At 46.1% G+C, this 14,100-nt stretch overlaps 2 protein-coding genes across 8 annotated transcripts in view; one reads left to right on the plus strand and one right to left on the minus strand.

Annotated features, from left to right (window-relative positions):
- Nucleotides 1–14,100, minus strand: part of LOC149335007 (barrier-to-autointegration factor-like) — a 49,305-nt gene that overhangs the window by 16,895 nt on the left and 18,310 nt on the right. Inside the window, exon 1 of one of the 3 annotated variants that reach the window (XM_089551713.1) lies at nucleotides 1,725–1,912. The exons of 1 other annotated variant lie outside the window; for it this stretch is intronic. The gene's annotated coding sequence lies outside the window, so the exon portion shown is untranslated. Of the gene's footprint in view, nucleotides 1–1,724; nucleotides 1,913–14,100 lie in introns of those variants that run through there. One more of the 3 variants, XM_089551711.1, reaches the window with a different exon arrangement.
- On the plus strand, nucleotides 635–7,768 carry LOC149335008 (barrier-to-autointegration factor-like protein). 5 transcript variants are annotated; one of them, XM_089551709.1, is made up of 4 exons: nucleotides 635–743; nucleotides 3,595–3,726; nucleotides 4,150–4,281; nucleotides 6,265–7,768. In XM_089551709.1, exons 2-4 carry the CDS (start codon nucleotides 3,601–3,603, stop codon nucleotides 6,409–6,411), a joined length of 405 nt encoding a protein of 134 aa, XP_089407835.1. In that variant the 5' UTR covers nucleotides 635–743; nucleotides 3,595–3,600; the 3' UTR covers nucleotides 6,412–7,768. The 5 variants fall into 5 exon arrangements, with proteins under 5 accessions (XP_089407835.1, XP_089407836.1, XP_089407834.1 ...); XM_089551710.1 differs by having other exon boundaries at nucleotides 671–743; nucleotides 3,599–3,726; XM_089551708.1 differs by lacking the exon at nucleotides 635–743 and adding an exon at nucleotides 1,323–1,496 and having other exon boundaries at nucleotides 3,533–3,726.

Below are 14,100 nucleotides of genomic sequence, written 5' to 3' on the forward strand. Positions count from 1 at the left end.
CAGATTATTTTTTCGCGTTGCTTGTTATTGCTGTGTATGTGGTGCCGAGCATACGTTTGGTTCGAGATCGAATACGAATGAGTGTACGAGTTCACCAAACTAATTCTGTTCGGTGGAACTAACCCACCCAAGCGCACCCATGCGGCCACAAAGGAAAGCTATACAGCTCTCTCAGAAACTTCGTAGTTCCAGAAAAATTCGTCCTGGTCTGAGGATCTAATCCGGGACCCCAGCTTCACCGGAGCAGTCGCTCCACCAACTGACCTAACCGGGACGGCAAGCTTATGGCAGTGCGAGAACGAATTGATGAGTAACTCGAAGTGGGAACAGTGATGGGTGAATGTTTAGGGGAATCCCCCAAGGTGGAGATGATTTCTAACGGTGGAGGAGATGATGCGCAACTCCATGACGCAGAACCGCACATACTGCATCGCTTACGCATTTCGTTTCCGAACTTTGCCTTTATCGAGAGGAGTGCCGCGGCGACAGCGATAAAACCCTCGCGACCGCGCCGTCTCGCAAGCCGTTGCACAGCTATTCCGAAACTACCCGAGGCCGCAGCTACAGCTGAAGGAGGTAGCCGGCGCAAGGCCAAGCGGATGGCGCTTGCGTAAGTGGCGACGTATATCAGGGGAGAGGCCACCGGAAGCACGAACGGCGACGAACGCCATCATTCGCTCGGCGCCGGGGTTGAAAGAGGCAGCCTGTGGTCACACCGTGTTTTTGCAAGAACCCTTGCCCAGGTGAGCTCGGAACGCATATATTTTTCGTCTTGGAACTGAGAACGCGGGCACGATTAAAAACAAATTTCACTTAGTGCCTTTACTTCCTGCAGAACTCAAATTTAAAATCAAAATTTTGAATAAGCAGTAAATTAGTAAAGGGGTAAAAATATGAACATTTAAAAAAAAAGGTATAAATTTAAGCGCACTTCAGCAGATGTCTAGCGCTTGCTTTGTTATTTTATGAATGCCTTGTCTTAAAAGTGATGTCTTGAGAAGTTTTCAAAATAATCTGTATGGTTGTCATGGCGATAGTTGTATACGGCACTTTTTTATGATAACATTATTTATTGCCTCAGGGCATAAAGGGAGTTGTGGTCACCCTAAGCTGCTGTCGCGTGGTTCGTGCACGTACCGGAGTAGGTTTACTGAAAGGGGCGGGGTTTAATTCGAAATCGACGCTGCTCAGCGGCAGCGCGCTCGCGGCCGCCGAGATCTGCTCAGAGCTTTAATCACGGAGGCCACGGCGCGCTCGTCTTGGTTATTGGCAGTGCTGATAGATGGCGCCACGGGACCTTTGTGGCTAGTGTGGCCGGCCTTCATAGGCGGGCATGCGCATTACGTAGTGTGCAACTCAAGAGGCGCTGTCGCTTTTCTCTTCACGTGAAAACGTCGCCCCACAACAGTGGCGTCTAATGAGAACTAGATTCGGACGCAGTGTATGGCGAAGGAGACATTAACTCGCTGAGGATCTTCGCTAGCGAGGCTTCCATGGTGAGCGACACCTAGCCCAGCGCTGCCTTACTTACCCCCGTTAGGCCTGGAACCAGCCTTGTTTTCATAAATTCTCTCACCGTCTCTAGACACCAGGACTGCCTGTGCGTCTCTCTGGCTTAAAAGCGCTCCGAAATGTTGCTGTATGCTTAGGTTGTTAAAAGAAGCCGCTTTACAATTATCCTCCGGCAAGAATTTTGTTGGTGCTTTTTGTGGAAGCTGAATTACCTGTAGTGAAGATTTGGATTTCCGTGTCTTGGCGCTTTTCCCTCTGCTGTCGTCACATTTTGTGCTCCGAAATGGTGGAGCTGCTCCGTCGGTCCCACCCACTTGGGCCCTCCGCAGGTTGGGGACGTGCACGGGGAATCCCCGCGATGCGGAGTTGGCGCGGTGACTGACGTAACGACGCGTTGCGCGCAGATTCCGGCGGAAGCCTGAAACCGCTGGTCGCCGCGAGGCGCGCAGGCGGGAGTTTTTGAAAATATATTGTAAACCATTGGCTCGTCTTTGAGATCTTGTACGCGGCATGAGTTACGCTCGGGTGGCCTGCACTCTACGTAATGAAAGCATTTTATAGCTAACCTTAAACACGAACCTCAAACGCAAATGATGTCCCACGCAAATGATGTCACAGGAGCTACCATAAAATCTGTAAACTGTCGCTTGTACAAATGTGCCTGAAACAATTGAACATTGTTTTATAGACTGGAAAGACGCGATTTTGTTTAGGGATGTATTGTAGATGACAGTACAGAAAAATTTCATCCTAAATTCCTATAGTGTGCGCTACCTTGTTGTTTCCCAACCTGACTCGAAACCCTATGATATGATTCCTCTGACTGGACTTCATAGCCCTTGGAAAACGCGCATGCAAGACCGCAACGTTGAAACTGTTGTTTCGCCCGGAATTCATTTTAGCCGAATGTTGCTGCAGGTAGCGGACATTAACAAAGAATTGGTCTTTTTACCGGATTGGTTTCCTCTCCTGATGCGCTGTATATACTTGCCGGCCTTTTAGTTCTGATATGTTTACTATCATGTTTGTACCATGTAGCGCCTACCTAGGTTCTATGTAAATAGTTTTTTTTGTGTGTACACACACACACACACACACACACACACACACACACACACACACACACACACACACACACACACACACACACACACACACACACACACACACACACACACACACACACACACACACACACGCACACACATATGTATACATATCCTCTCTGTACAAAACCATGTGAATAAATACCATGAAAGAAAAATAGAGACATCCTAGTCGAAATCAAGAGGAAGAAGTGGGCTTGGGCAGGGCATGTAATGCGAAGGAAAGATAACTGTTGGTTTTTAAGGGTAACGGAGTGGATTCCAAGAGAAGGCAAGCGTAACAGGGGACGGCAGACAGTTTGGTGGGAGGATGAGATTAAAAAGTTTGCGGGGATACGGTGGCCGCAACTGGCAAAGGACAGGGTTAATTGGAGAGACATGGGAGAGGCCTCTGCCCTGTAGTGGTAGTAGTCAGGCTGATGATAATGAGGATGATAAAGAGATACGGAAAAAAGTTTGATTGTGGCAGATAGAGGATGAAAAAATCTTCCTATGGGGCAAATTTGGTCGATTTGGAATAATTAATTAATTACAGCACAAAAACCCATTTGGACGTCGAAATGGCGATTGGCGTAGAAATAGTGAGAAGACGTAAAAAAAGCCACAGACGTAAAAATGAAACTATAAACAAACAAGGACAAGGGACAAAGAGTGTGGAGGAGGTGTCAAAGGTTTCGCATTCCTCCAATGCGGGTCGCCGCGGTGATCTCAAAGATTTTTAAATCATGAATATTGTACCTATTAGTGAAGACTTTCTCGGAAAATTTCGTGACTACACATTTTCTTCCTTAATCAAACGGATTTCGTTATATTCTTTGGTTTGCTTTTTCACAAGTGTAGCAGTTGACAAGATAACAAGTGTTGATTCCTTTTTGAAACCTATTACGCTACCTAGTTCCGTCTTGTGTTTGCAGGGATAGCCCGAACCCAGCGACGTTTTATCCTGTCTTCTTTCTTCTATACCCTTGCATAAAATCCAGCCATGTCGACGACATCAGAGAAGCACCGCAACTTCGTTTCTGAGCCTATGGGAGACAAGGACGTAACCGACATCGCTGGCATCGACGGCGACCTCGCTACGCAGATGAAAGACAAAGGGTTTGACAAAGTGAGACTGCCATGGAGCTTTTTACTCTAGACATGCCATCAATTTTGACACTGCGTATCGCCTTTAGCTACAATGGGCAAATATGACTGTGCGTGAGCTTTATACTCATAATCATCATTAATCTTCATTAACTCTACTACTTCCACCGTAGCACAAAAGCCTCTCCCATCGGCCTCCGTGGGAGAGTGCGTCCTAATGATAAATACACTAATGAAAATTAATTAGCGCGTCTTAATGACAAATACACTGTTTTTCTGCGTTTTTCACTGAAAGCGAGGAAATGAGAAAGAAGGAAATATAGCCGTGTCGCTGCCACCGATTTCGATTTCAAAACAAAACTTTCTTCAATATTCAACCGCTCAACCTTACTTTGTCAGCCTCAGTGTCAGCCTGTCTTCTTTCTTCTATACCCTTGCATAAAAGCCAGCCACGTCGACGACATCAGAGAAGCACCGCAACTTCGTTTCTGAGCCTATGGGAGACAAGGACGTCACCGACATCGCTGGCATCGACGGCGACCTCGCTACGCAGATGAAAGACAAAGGGTTTGACAAAGTGAGACTGCCATGGAGCTTTTTACTCTAGACATGCCATGAATTTTGACACTGCGTATCGCCTTTAGCTACAATGGGCAAATATGACTGTGCGTGAGCTTTATACTCATAATCATCATTAATATTCATTAACTCTACTACTTCCACTGTAGCACAAAAGCCTCTCCCATCGGCCTCCGTGGGAGAGTGCGTCCTAATGATAAATACACTAATGACAAATAATTAGCGCGTCTTAATGACAAATACACTGTTTTTCTGCGTTTTTCACTGAAAGCGAGGAAATGAGAAAGAAGGAAATATAGCCGTGTCGCTGCCACCGATTTCGATTTCAAAACAAAACTTTCTTCAATATTCAACCGCTCAACCTTACTTTGTCAGCTTCAGTGATCCGTGCTAGAACCATTGCACCTAGCAACACTATCTTGTCCTATGACGTCATCACGCTTGTACTTGCGAGTTTGGCCTGTGGCGGCGATACCTGTAATTCGGTTCTTGCTCTTTTCTGCCTTACAAGAGCTTTGTTGCCAGTAAAAACGCCGTTTTTGTGATCAAAAGCTGGTATTCTATAGATACAAGCCAACTTCAATTCCTCCTCAGTGTCACTTTAAACGCGGATTTATGAGGCTCTTCTACACCAACATTCAATTCTATACTGTGATCACGTGGCCCTCTTCGACTGTGACGTCATGAGTTTAAATCGAGTTGTGAGAATTGATATGCTGTGCTTTTAATTCCATTTTGTCCCATCAATTAATGCTTCGTTTGCGGCCGAGCGAACGGCAACATAACCGAATCAGGCAAACATTGTTTTCGGCTCAGAACGAAAACAGGATGGAGTCATCCTTTGTGTCCCTTTGATAGTAGCACAGAGTAGTGGCGAAAATTAGCATTTTTTCCCCCTACCTTTTGGACCGTCTGCAGTTGGTAAGCCCGTCTTCAATACCAGAAAAAACAACGAACAAATACTTTCTCTGACGTCACAGGTGGCCGCATTCAACTGTTAAAGGACAAAAGGTGGCCGCCGAAAAGGAGTTGTTAGAAAATGCGCGCTCAGTGTGTGTAGCAGTTTAATAGGGTCACCACTGTCGCTTATTAAAGCGAAAGCCTGGCTCATACTGCTGTCCGTCCCTTAACAAAGCGTGTCACGCGCGTTTAACTCGGGAACTAAAAAAGATAGAAGAAAACCAATGGTTGCTTCAGATAGAGGAGGAACAATTGAGCCTAGAAGCCAAGTTTGATGACTGTAGAATAATTAGTTAATTAATTATAGGCAAAAGTGTCGAAGTTGTGTCAAAATAGCGCGGACGTCGATATAGCCATGGGAATGGTGTGACGTCACTTCCACCAGAAGTTGTCACGGAATAGTGAAAATTGTCACAAAATGGTTGCAAAAACGTCGAATTTGTGTCCAATTAGATGAAAAAATGTAATTAAGCGTAATTAACACTTCAGATCCTCGAAAGATGTATAATTTCGGTATGGATATAGCCACGGGAACGGTGTGACGTCACATCCACCGGAAGTCGTCACGGCATAGTGAAAATTGTCACAAAATGGTTGGAAAAACGTCGAATTTGTGTCAAATTAGATGAAAAAATGCTTAATTAAGCGTAATTAACACTTAAGATCCCCGAAATATGTATAATTTTTATTTATACATATTTATTTATAATTTTTATTTATACACAGTTTTTATTTATTTCCAAATACTGCAGGCAGCAGGGCTGCCCAAGCGGGAGTGCCTGCACGCGTGTGCTTTATCTTTTTTTTTTCAAATTGTTTTGTTGGAATTTTGTTCAACCCCTGTACCCACCCCCTCTGTAACGCCTCCTAGGCCTCGAGGGTAAATAAATAATTTGGGTATCGATATAGCCACGGGAAAGGTGTGACGTCACATCCACCGGAAGTCGTCACGTCATAGTGTCCTTGGCTTCCGCCTCTCAACACTTTAGTTACCAAAGTGTCCTCGTAATTTTTGTTTCAGGCCTACATTGTGGTGGGCAAGTTCCTCGTGATAGGGAGGAACAAGGACGAATTCATCTCCTGGCTGAAGGACGTCGGCGGCGCCAACGACGAACAGGCGGAAGTCTGCTTCGAGTGCCTGGACCAGTACTGCCGCGAATTCTGCTAAACTTCACACTGCGCCCTGGCGGCGTTCTTCGAAACTTACCTTTAGAGAGAAGGGAGGCGCGTCTGCTTACGCGAGTGTCTTCAAGAGCTCTCCATCCACCCACGGAAGTGCCTGGCAGTCATACTTAGTACTTTGCTTGGCTAGTGTTTGGTCCAAAACGGGGATTTTGCTGCTGAATCTACGGCGGCTCGGAGCTGCAATTTGTGCCTGGATTAAACTCTTTTAACCTCTTCAGACACGGCAATGGAAAGTTTGTCCAGTATATTGGACAGCAGTATCCACCATGTGAGACGGTTTAGACCCATAGAAATCTATTCCTCACCCAGTTTTGTTGTGAGTGCTAAGCCCTACTGAAACGTTCCATACGAATATCTCGTGTGGAATTACGGTAATGTGGAGTCCATATCACATGAACAATATATAGACATGCATCCATACGATTTCTGTGTGGAGTCCATAGGCATTCCATAAAATATTTATATAACTTCTATAAAGTGTACATGACGTCATAAGCAGTCCATAAGATGCAGTACGCGCTTTCCATAATGTCCATACCGACTCCATGCGCTCCATACTCACTCCATATCATCCATATGGCAATATATAGAATTATGGGACTCGCGTTATGGAAACTTTCAGTAGGGAGTCGTATCACTTCTTTCGCTTGCATTTTCGGGTGATGGAAATCACTTTTGAGCGCCGCTTAGGACTCGTAAAATTGCTATCAACGCTCCGTAACTACAGAGACGAAGGCTCAGATTTTCCGATGTTCATTGAAAATTTCAAAACTTCCTCGCTATCACCCAGCACACAGTCAAGCGTTCGAAATGCAGCCAATATATTTTAACCGTATTTTTTTTCACCAATAATACAATGGCCAAAACATTTGCAAAAAAAAAAAAAAAATCAATGCTGCAGTTTATACACTGAAGCTCAGTGGGACGTTTTTTCACTCCTTTAGTAAATTTAATGCAAGTTCCTGTTTGATGTTAGCCGCTTGTAGAAACTAACAAAGCCTTTACAGCGGGCTTATGTCGAGGAAAGCTGTAGTCTTGCAGAAACCATCTGATCGCACAAACACGAGCCAAGCAAAACACGAGGTTCGTTACTCCCGGCATGCCCGGTGTGGGTGAACGAACAGAGCGCCGCTTTTCTCTCTAGGTAAGTGCTGGGAACTTTACGACTGCCCGGTGTCCATTTTCAAGACCATGTTCACTACTTTGTTTTTAAAATTGGAGCGACTCTCAGGGAGCACCTATTTCCTGAGTTTCGTTCTGTCGCTGCCTTTCTTTCATGTACGCGTCGCGTCATCATCGTTTTTGTCTCTTCTCATCTAAAATAAAAAGACTATACATAATGGTCACTTTTATTGTCCAATGGAACAGAAGAGTGCACTGGTTCAAAAATCCAAGGGATGGGGGGCACTTTGTTGACCTAAAGTGCGGTGAGGCGAAAGCCTTTAGCCTTTAGCGCGGTGTTGCTGCTTGTGTCACTGATGTGTGGTTGAGAGGTTAATTAAGTACACAATTGTTTGGGAATTTTAAATTCTGGAGACACTGGAGAACGTTTGGGAGGCATCCGTCTGATTCGATGCCTTTCTGCAGACACTCTTCATCGTCCTAGACAAGGAGAACTACATATGCGTTGGCAGGAAGTAGCGTAGCCATTAGCACGCTCGGCTGCAGAACAGAAGGATGGTGGTTCGAATCCCATCGTGCACTAAGATTATCGGCAGCGTCGTCGGTGAAGTACCTGGTTGTGCAGGTGGTGACGTATGTGCATTGTTTACGTTAGAAATGGCTGGGCAGAAGGCTCCGCAGACGGACGGCAGCTCCGAAGAAAACCATCGTCGTTGTTCTTGTAAATAAACGATTTCAGTATACCGTTTACTGCCAACGCTATCACTTACTTCGATAGATGCGCCTTCAGTCCGCATGCGCCCATCTCCGTGAAGGCGCTATAGATGGCGTCAAGTTTTCGGCAGCTGTAAAGCACTTGGAAAATCTGAAGTAGGGACATCTCGCCCTACCGCTACCGATGTAGCGGTGAGGCCCTGGTCCAATATGTGGTGATCCTATCCCGCGGTTGGTCTCCCGACTTGTCAGGGACTGGCCACGTCTCTGACATGTGTATTCTACAGTACACGTCTGTAGGTGTACTTAGAAAATAATGCACAGACCTGCTGCATGCACATGTGAGAGGGGAATATAGTAAGAAGTGAAAGGAAAAGAAGAAAGGATTAGACGTGCCGCTGTAGTCGTTAAATGTCTTTATTTGTGCAAATAGAAAAAAAAAACAAACTTGTTCTCCCTTGCTGCGTTGAGGACGAAGAAGCTGCATGCGCCGCGGTTCACACGGCTGGAGGCCGGTATTCCGGGAAGCGTATCCTTCCTGGGCTGCAGTCCACTCCGTAGAATTGGAGTAAAGACTTCCACTGGTAGTGAACGGCTCGTGTTGTGGTTTGGAGAAATAGTCAGGATATGCACTAGCTCGAGTTCCCAGGAGTGGTCTCGAGTACTATGTGCCTGGCTGTGTCCTTGGCGCGAGAACGACGATTGTGTGCTTAGTACAGGTCGTCGTCTCCCAGGAATCGTGGCTATGAGGAACGTCGTGCATAGTGGCGTTTTTAAAAACTAGCCCTTGATAATGTGCTCCGAACGATTGCACCCTAAATAAATAAAGTATGAATTCAATAAAAAGAGTAATTAATTAGAGTAACTGAATACTGTAAGAAACATTTGGCGCCCGATTCTTCCAGCTAATTTTTTTGTCTCTCCCATCGATATATGATCGCTTCGTACTTTCGTGTCCACGTCCCACTTCATGTGCCCAGGAATTCAGTTACAAACTCAAAAATCAAAATTAGTGGTCTAGCCTACGCTACGCCTGGATTATCCCCGCTGCAGAAATGCATGCGTGTTGCTCAGCGTTTTGATGTTGTGCACACACAAGGAACAACGCAAGCAAAGTCGTCACTAAAGAAACCTGTATGCACGTAGTTCGTTGCGTGAGTTGTAAGCTCTATGCGATGACATGGCATGTACGAGATGCCTGTTTAGAGTCATCGCACATTATCGAACCCTCGGCGCGAGCATTTTTTTTTTAATTTCATTTTCTCTTCAATTGTGTCGAACGTTCCAGGTGACGTCGGTTCGATGGATGCAAAGAATGAGGACGCTAGCATTGGCACAACCATAGTTACAGGCATTTGAGGCAAGCGATGAGCGAATCAGACGCGGAAAGCCGCCGCGGTGGCTCGGTGGTTGTGGCGCTCGGCTGCTGACCCGAAAGACGTGGGTTCGATCCCGGCCGCGGCGGTCGCATTTAGATGGAGGCGAAATTCTAGAGGCCCGTGTACTGTGCGATGTCTGTGCACTTTAAAGAACCTCCAGGTGGTTGAAACTTCCGAAGCCCTTCACTACGGCGTTTCCATAGCCTAAGTCGCTTTGGGACATTAAACCCCATAAACCAAACTAAACCAAAAATGGCCTGGCTTAGCTTATGGTTAAGCCTAGGATGCGAAGCATACCGCCGGCGGAGGCTGCGCGTCCGCAAGCGAGCGCACGAGTTGAGCCCCAGCTTTCACAGCTGTTGTGACGTCAGCGCCCCTAGCGGAAGGAGCGGGAGTTAGGCCGCCGGTGGAGGCTGCGCGTCCGCAAGCGAGCGCGCGAGTTGAGCAGGTGGCTTTGGTTGAGCCCCAGCTTTGGATGGATGGATGGAAAAAACTTTATTGTCAATAAATTGGTGTTCTTGACCCTTACGGGTCACTGGGCGCCGTGGTCGATCCTTGGTCCAGGATGCCGCACTTGACTGCTGCCATCGTGGCTCGGCGCACAAGGAATCGTTGCGCTTCCTCGTCCTCGTTGGCCAGCAAGTGCTCCCACTGCATCACACTCGGGTTTATTCTTGGCTCTAAGTCTGCCTTAGGGCAGGTCCATGTGATATGTTCTAGTGTAGGTTTACCCTGACACCACGGACATTCGTCTGCATATTGTGTAGGGGAAATCTTGTGTAGTTTGTGAAGGTGTGGGTAGGTACCGGTTTGTAGTCTGCGCCAGTCTACCGCCTCCTCTTTGGTGAGCCTTTTGTGTGGGGCTGGGTAGCGTTTCCGCTGACCCCTGTAATGATCGAGTATATCTGAGTACGTGGGGGTAACTTTCACAGCTGTTGTGACGTCATATCACGTGGTGCGCCGATGTAGGTCAAGTGGTAGCTACGCGGCCGCGCGCGGAGCAGCAAGGAAGAGCTCGGTTGTGCGGCTAGTATGCTTCGCATAAAACAAAAGCTATCACACTCGAAGCGAGAAACTGTGCGAGCGTCTACACAACCGCATGCGGGGGAGGCTGCGAACGCGGTCCTGTACGTAACAGCGAACGCATGACTAAGAGTAACAGAGTGTCGGGTGGACTGGCGCACGATTCAAGATACGGAGGAGCAACTACAACAATACAAGAAAAAGAACGACACATGCGACGTTCTCTTGAGCAGCTACATCAACACAAGAAAAAGAACGACACATGCGACGTTCTCTTACTTGTTTTGTGAAAGTTTTCTTGCATGACAAAAGAGGCGCTCATTCAAAGAGCATAAAAAGCTGTTTTCAAAGGGTGTCTCTTTGGTCATTTTGTGAGCGTTACCAGGAGTTCGGGACGAGCACTTCTAGTTAACTTAGCTACCACCACTTGGGGCATGACTTTGTTCATTCAAAAATAGCTCGCTGACACCACCAGGGACGTAAGAAAAAAAATGACCAACTCACCTTCCAATGAAGAGCTTATAGGCCGCAAGTGTTTGCTGCACTAACTGGGCGTTGTTATGAGTTCCTGGTAGTGGCTATTGTGCGTTCATAACCGGATACAAATTATCTCTGGTACGGTGTTTTTTTATATTAGCCATTGCGGTAATCCTTACACTTCGCTGAGCACGAACATAGGTACAGTTTGTAGCAACATTGTTGCTGTTATTGTCGCACTCATTGCAAGCTAACGATTACATGAGCAAGTGCCCTTGGCTTAAGCTTCTGTGCCCTGCATATGGCAGGGGGGAGCTTAGGGCATTTTCCGCTACAGCACACTCTAAGAAAAAAGGGTGTAAGAAGGGTGCATCTTCAGGACTTATGCTATCTGAAGGCGCATGGACTAAAGAAGCACTTTGCAGAGTGCATCGTTACACCCGTGTGGAGGTGGTGGAGGCCGTTAGTCTCTTTCAGAAAACTTACCCCCTTTTTTACTCTTCAAACCAGCTGTGTTCCCTCTGCGCGAAGACGCTGTACAGCAAAGTATGCAGCCCTCACCGCCTCCCCTCCCTCTCGAAGATGGCCCTCTCCCGAAAGCGGGGTGGCGGGGTTATTTTGAGGACAATAGTTAAAAGCTATGCTGGCTCACGCTCCCCCACTGCATTGATCCTTTCACCCGCGCTGGCGACACTGACCGCGCCTCCTCGCTTCTTCAAGGGACCAGAAGCTATTTTTTCGAAGAACACGTACAGCGATCTTCTGCCCATCTCCGCCTGACATGGTCGGCAATAATGGCGGACGAAGCGGCTTGGCGGATGCACAGAACGTTACTGAAAAAAGGTGCATTGGCCGCGATCGGCCACGACAACCATCACGCATGCAAACATGCTCTTGGTTGCTAACGACCAAAATAATCACTAATATTCGGTGCATGTGCTTTCATACTCATGATTGGATATCATTTTAAAAAAGAAGTAAGTCAGCAAAGACAGACGGCATGATCGGTGCTGTGTTACTCCTCTGACCAATCGCAGCTCTGAACGAAATCAACAGTTTAGCGCTTCAACACACCAGAGGCATGAAAATTATTGCGCTTATAATTTCGGCTTGTGGTTAAGCTTTTATTAAAGAGGTAATAAAAGCTTTAAAAGGAACAGTTTTGCTTCACAGCCAGCGTAAGCTCTATTAGTCCGCGCTGTTCTTCATTTTCTAATAGCGTACGATAAGTACCAGGGCGGTTAATTCCCTCCGTACAATTTCGAATACCGTGCACTGCTTTTCGAATAACCCCTCGTTGTGGCACATGTTCCTGAGCAAATAACAGACGAATAACAGAAAGGGTTCAGGTTAACATGCATACAAGTTAATAAATCAAAATCAGACGAACGAGCGAGATTGTTGACGCTGTAATTTTATGTTAGCTGAAGATGCAATGTAACGCAAATCCCGAATAAATTGCACTCTCATATTTCTGCTCCATTTCAACAGCAAAAAAGAGCCCTACTCGCTGATAAACGCGTGATCTTCACCACTAATACTGACAACGCTGAAAAACAAAAATGCAAGAAACTAGGGAAGGAATAATTCTGCATCTGAACTGAGTTGTGAACGTGGCCTGACCATTTCATATATATAGGTACATTTTTGTTTAGAGCACTTTTACCAAGACACGAGCCAGGCCTCAGAGTCGCACTTTTGCTGGTCTACTATGAGATCACCAGCATTTGTACATCTGCTCGGAAACTCCTCAACGCAGTGTAAAAGACATTTCTGCGTTTCCTTTCCAACAAGTGTACGGATCCTTTCTCTCGGCACAAGATAGCGAAGCCCATAGTAATCAGTTTTCGAGATAGCTGCATTTCCTGATCATGTTTTGGCGCGTACAAGTGTTTCACATAGAAGCAATTCAATTTCAGCTTATTTTAAATTGATAAACAGGGAGCGAGGTGACCAACGCGATTTAAGTCTATTCGAACTTCTCTTGCGTATGAAATTGTGCTGCACGCCTACAAGAGCAGAAATTAGCTTAAACTCAGTGTACGTGTGCGTAACTTTTAGCTTTTAGGTTGTTCCGCGCAGCTTTAATGCAGTCAAGTATAGTACTGATATTCAGAAATGAAGTTGACTGCCTCCAATTTTTTTTTTTTTTCGAACTGTAGCGCTATGGAAGCATCGAATTCCGCAACAAACCGGGTGCCAGAGGAAACAGTAATCAAGGCGCTTGTATTGAGGCAGTGCATTGTGAATTCTTATGGAATGGTTCATGCGTCAGGAAATAACTCTTTCTTTTAGAGGCTAATGATAAGCACTAAACAGTACATTGCACTAGATAGACGCTGCCCGAAGACCCAAGCTCGAAAATAAATGAAACTACGGCGTATAAACCGGCAGGTTTTCCTTCATCATCGTAAGTTGCTTCGGATGACTGAGACTTTTGTCTTGTATGCACAAATAAAACTGAGCTAAAGGACACATTGTATCGCACTGACGAACCAATCTTTAACAAAAGCATAAATTCAGCGGTGGCAACTGCCTATATTGAATAAAATGAAAGCGCGTATAATAGACGGAATCGCCCGAATAACCAGTCGGTTGAAGCGTCTTAACGGATGCTTGCTGGCATAGCGCTGGCAGTGCTCCATTTCTGCTCTGTTGACCCATTTTGAAAATATTTTGAGAACTTCGCGAACACTGGAACGATGAGAGGTGAGAACTGCTGCATCAGCAGTTGTCGACTGTCGTTTGAAGCCCTCTTCTGCGCCATCTTCCTCAAATGTTCAAATGTTGTGAATCCCCTTTGTTTGCCTGACGCTTCTGATCACTCGATGCGGCTTTATTAAATCAATATTTCTACAGCTGTATCTATTTCGATTGAGTTAAACTATTTTTGAACAGAGCGGTTTTTCTTTCTTCGGATTCTCCTCACACGTGCGGCCCCATAAGCACAAAATAAA

Source organism: Amblyomma mixtum, chromosome 7 (assembly GCF_055824585.1).
Source record: "Amblyomma mixtum isolate Tamu chromosome 7, ASM5582458v1, whole genome shotgun sequence".
Taxonomy (NCBI): domain Eukaryota; kingdom Metazoa; phylum Arthropoda; class Arachnida; order Ixodida; family Ixodidae; genus Amblyomma; species Amblyomma mixtum.

What these genes read in the sequence shown, in the direction of transcription:
- LOC149335008 (XM_089551706.1), top strand. An exon ending in AAGACAAAGGGTTTGACAAA is followed by an intron (nt 3,727 to 4,149) that starts GTGAGACTGCCA and finishes CTTGCATAAAAG; the next exon opens with CCAGCCACGTCGACGACATC. An exon ending in AAGACAAAGGGTTTGACAAA is followed by an intron (nt 4,282 to 6,264) that starts GTGAGACTGCCA and finishes TTTTTGTTTCAG; the next exon opens with GCCTACATTGTGGTGGGCAA.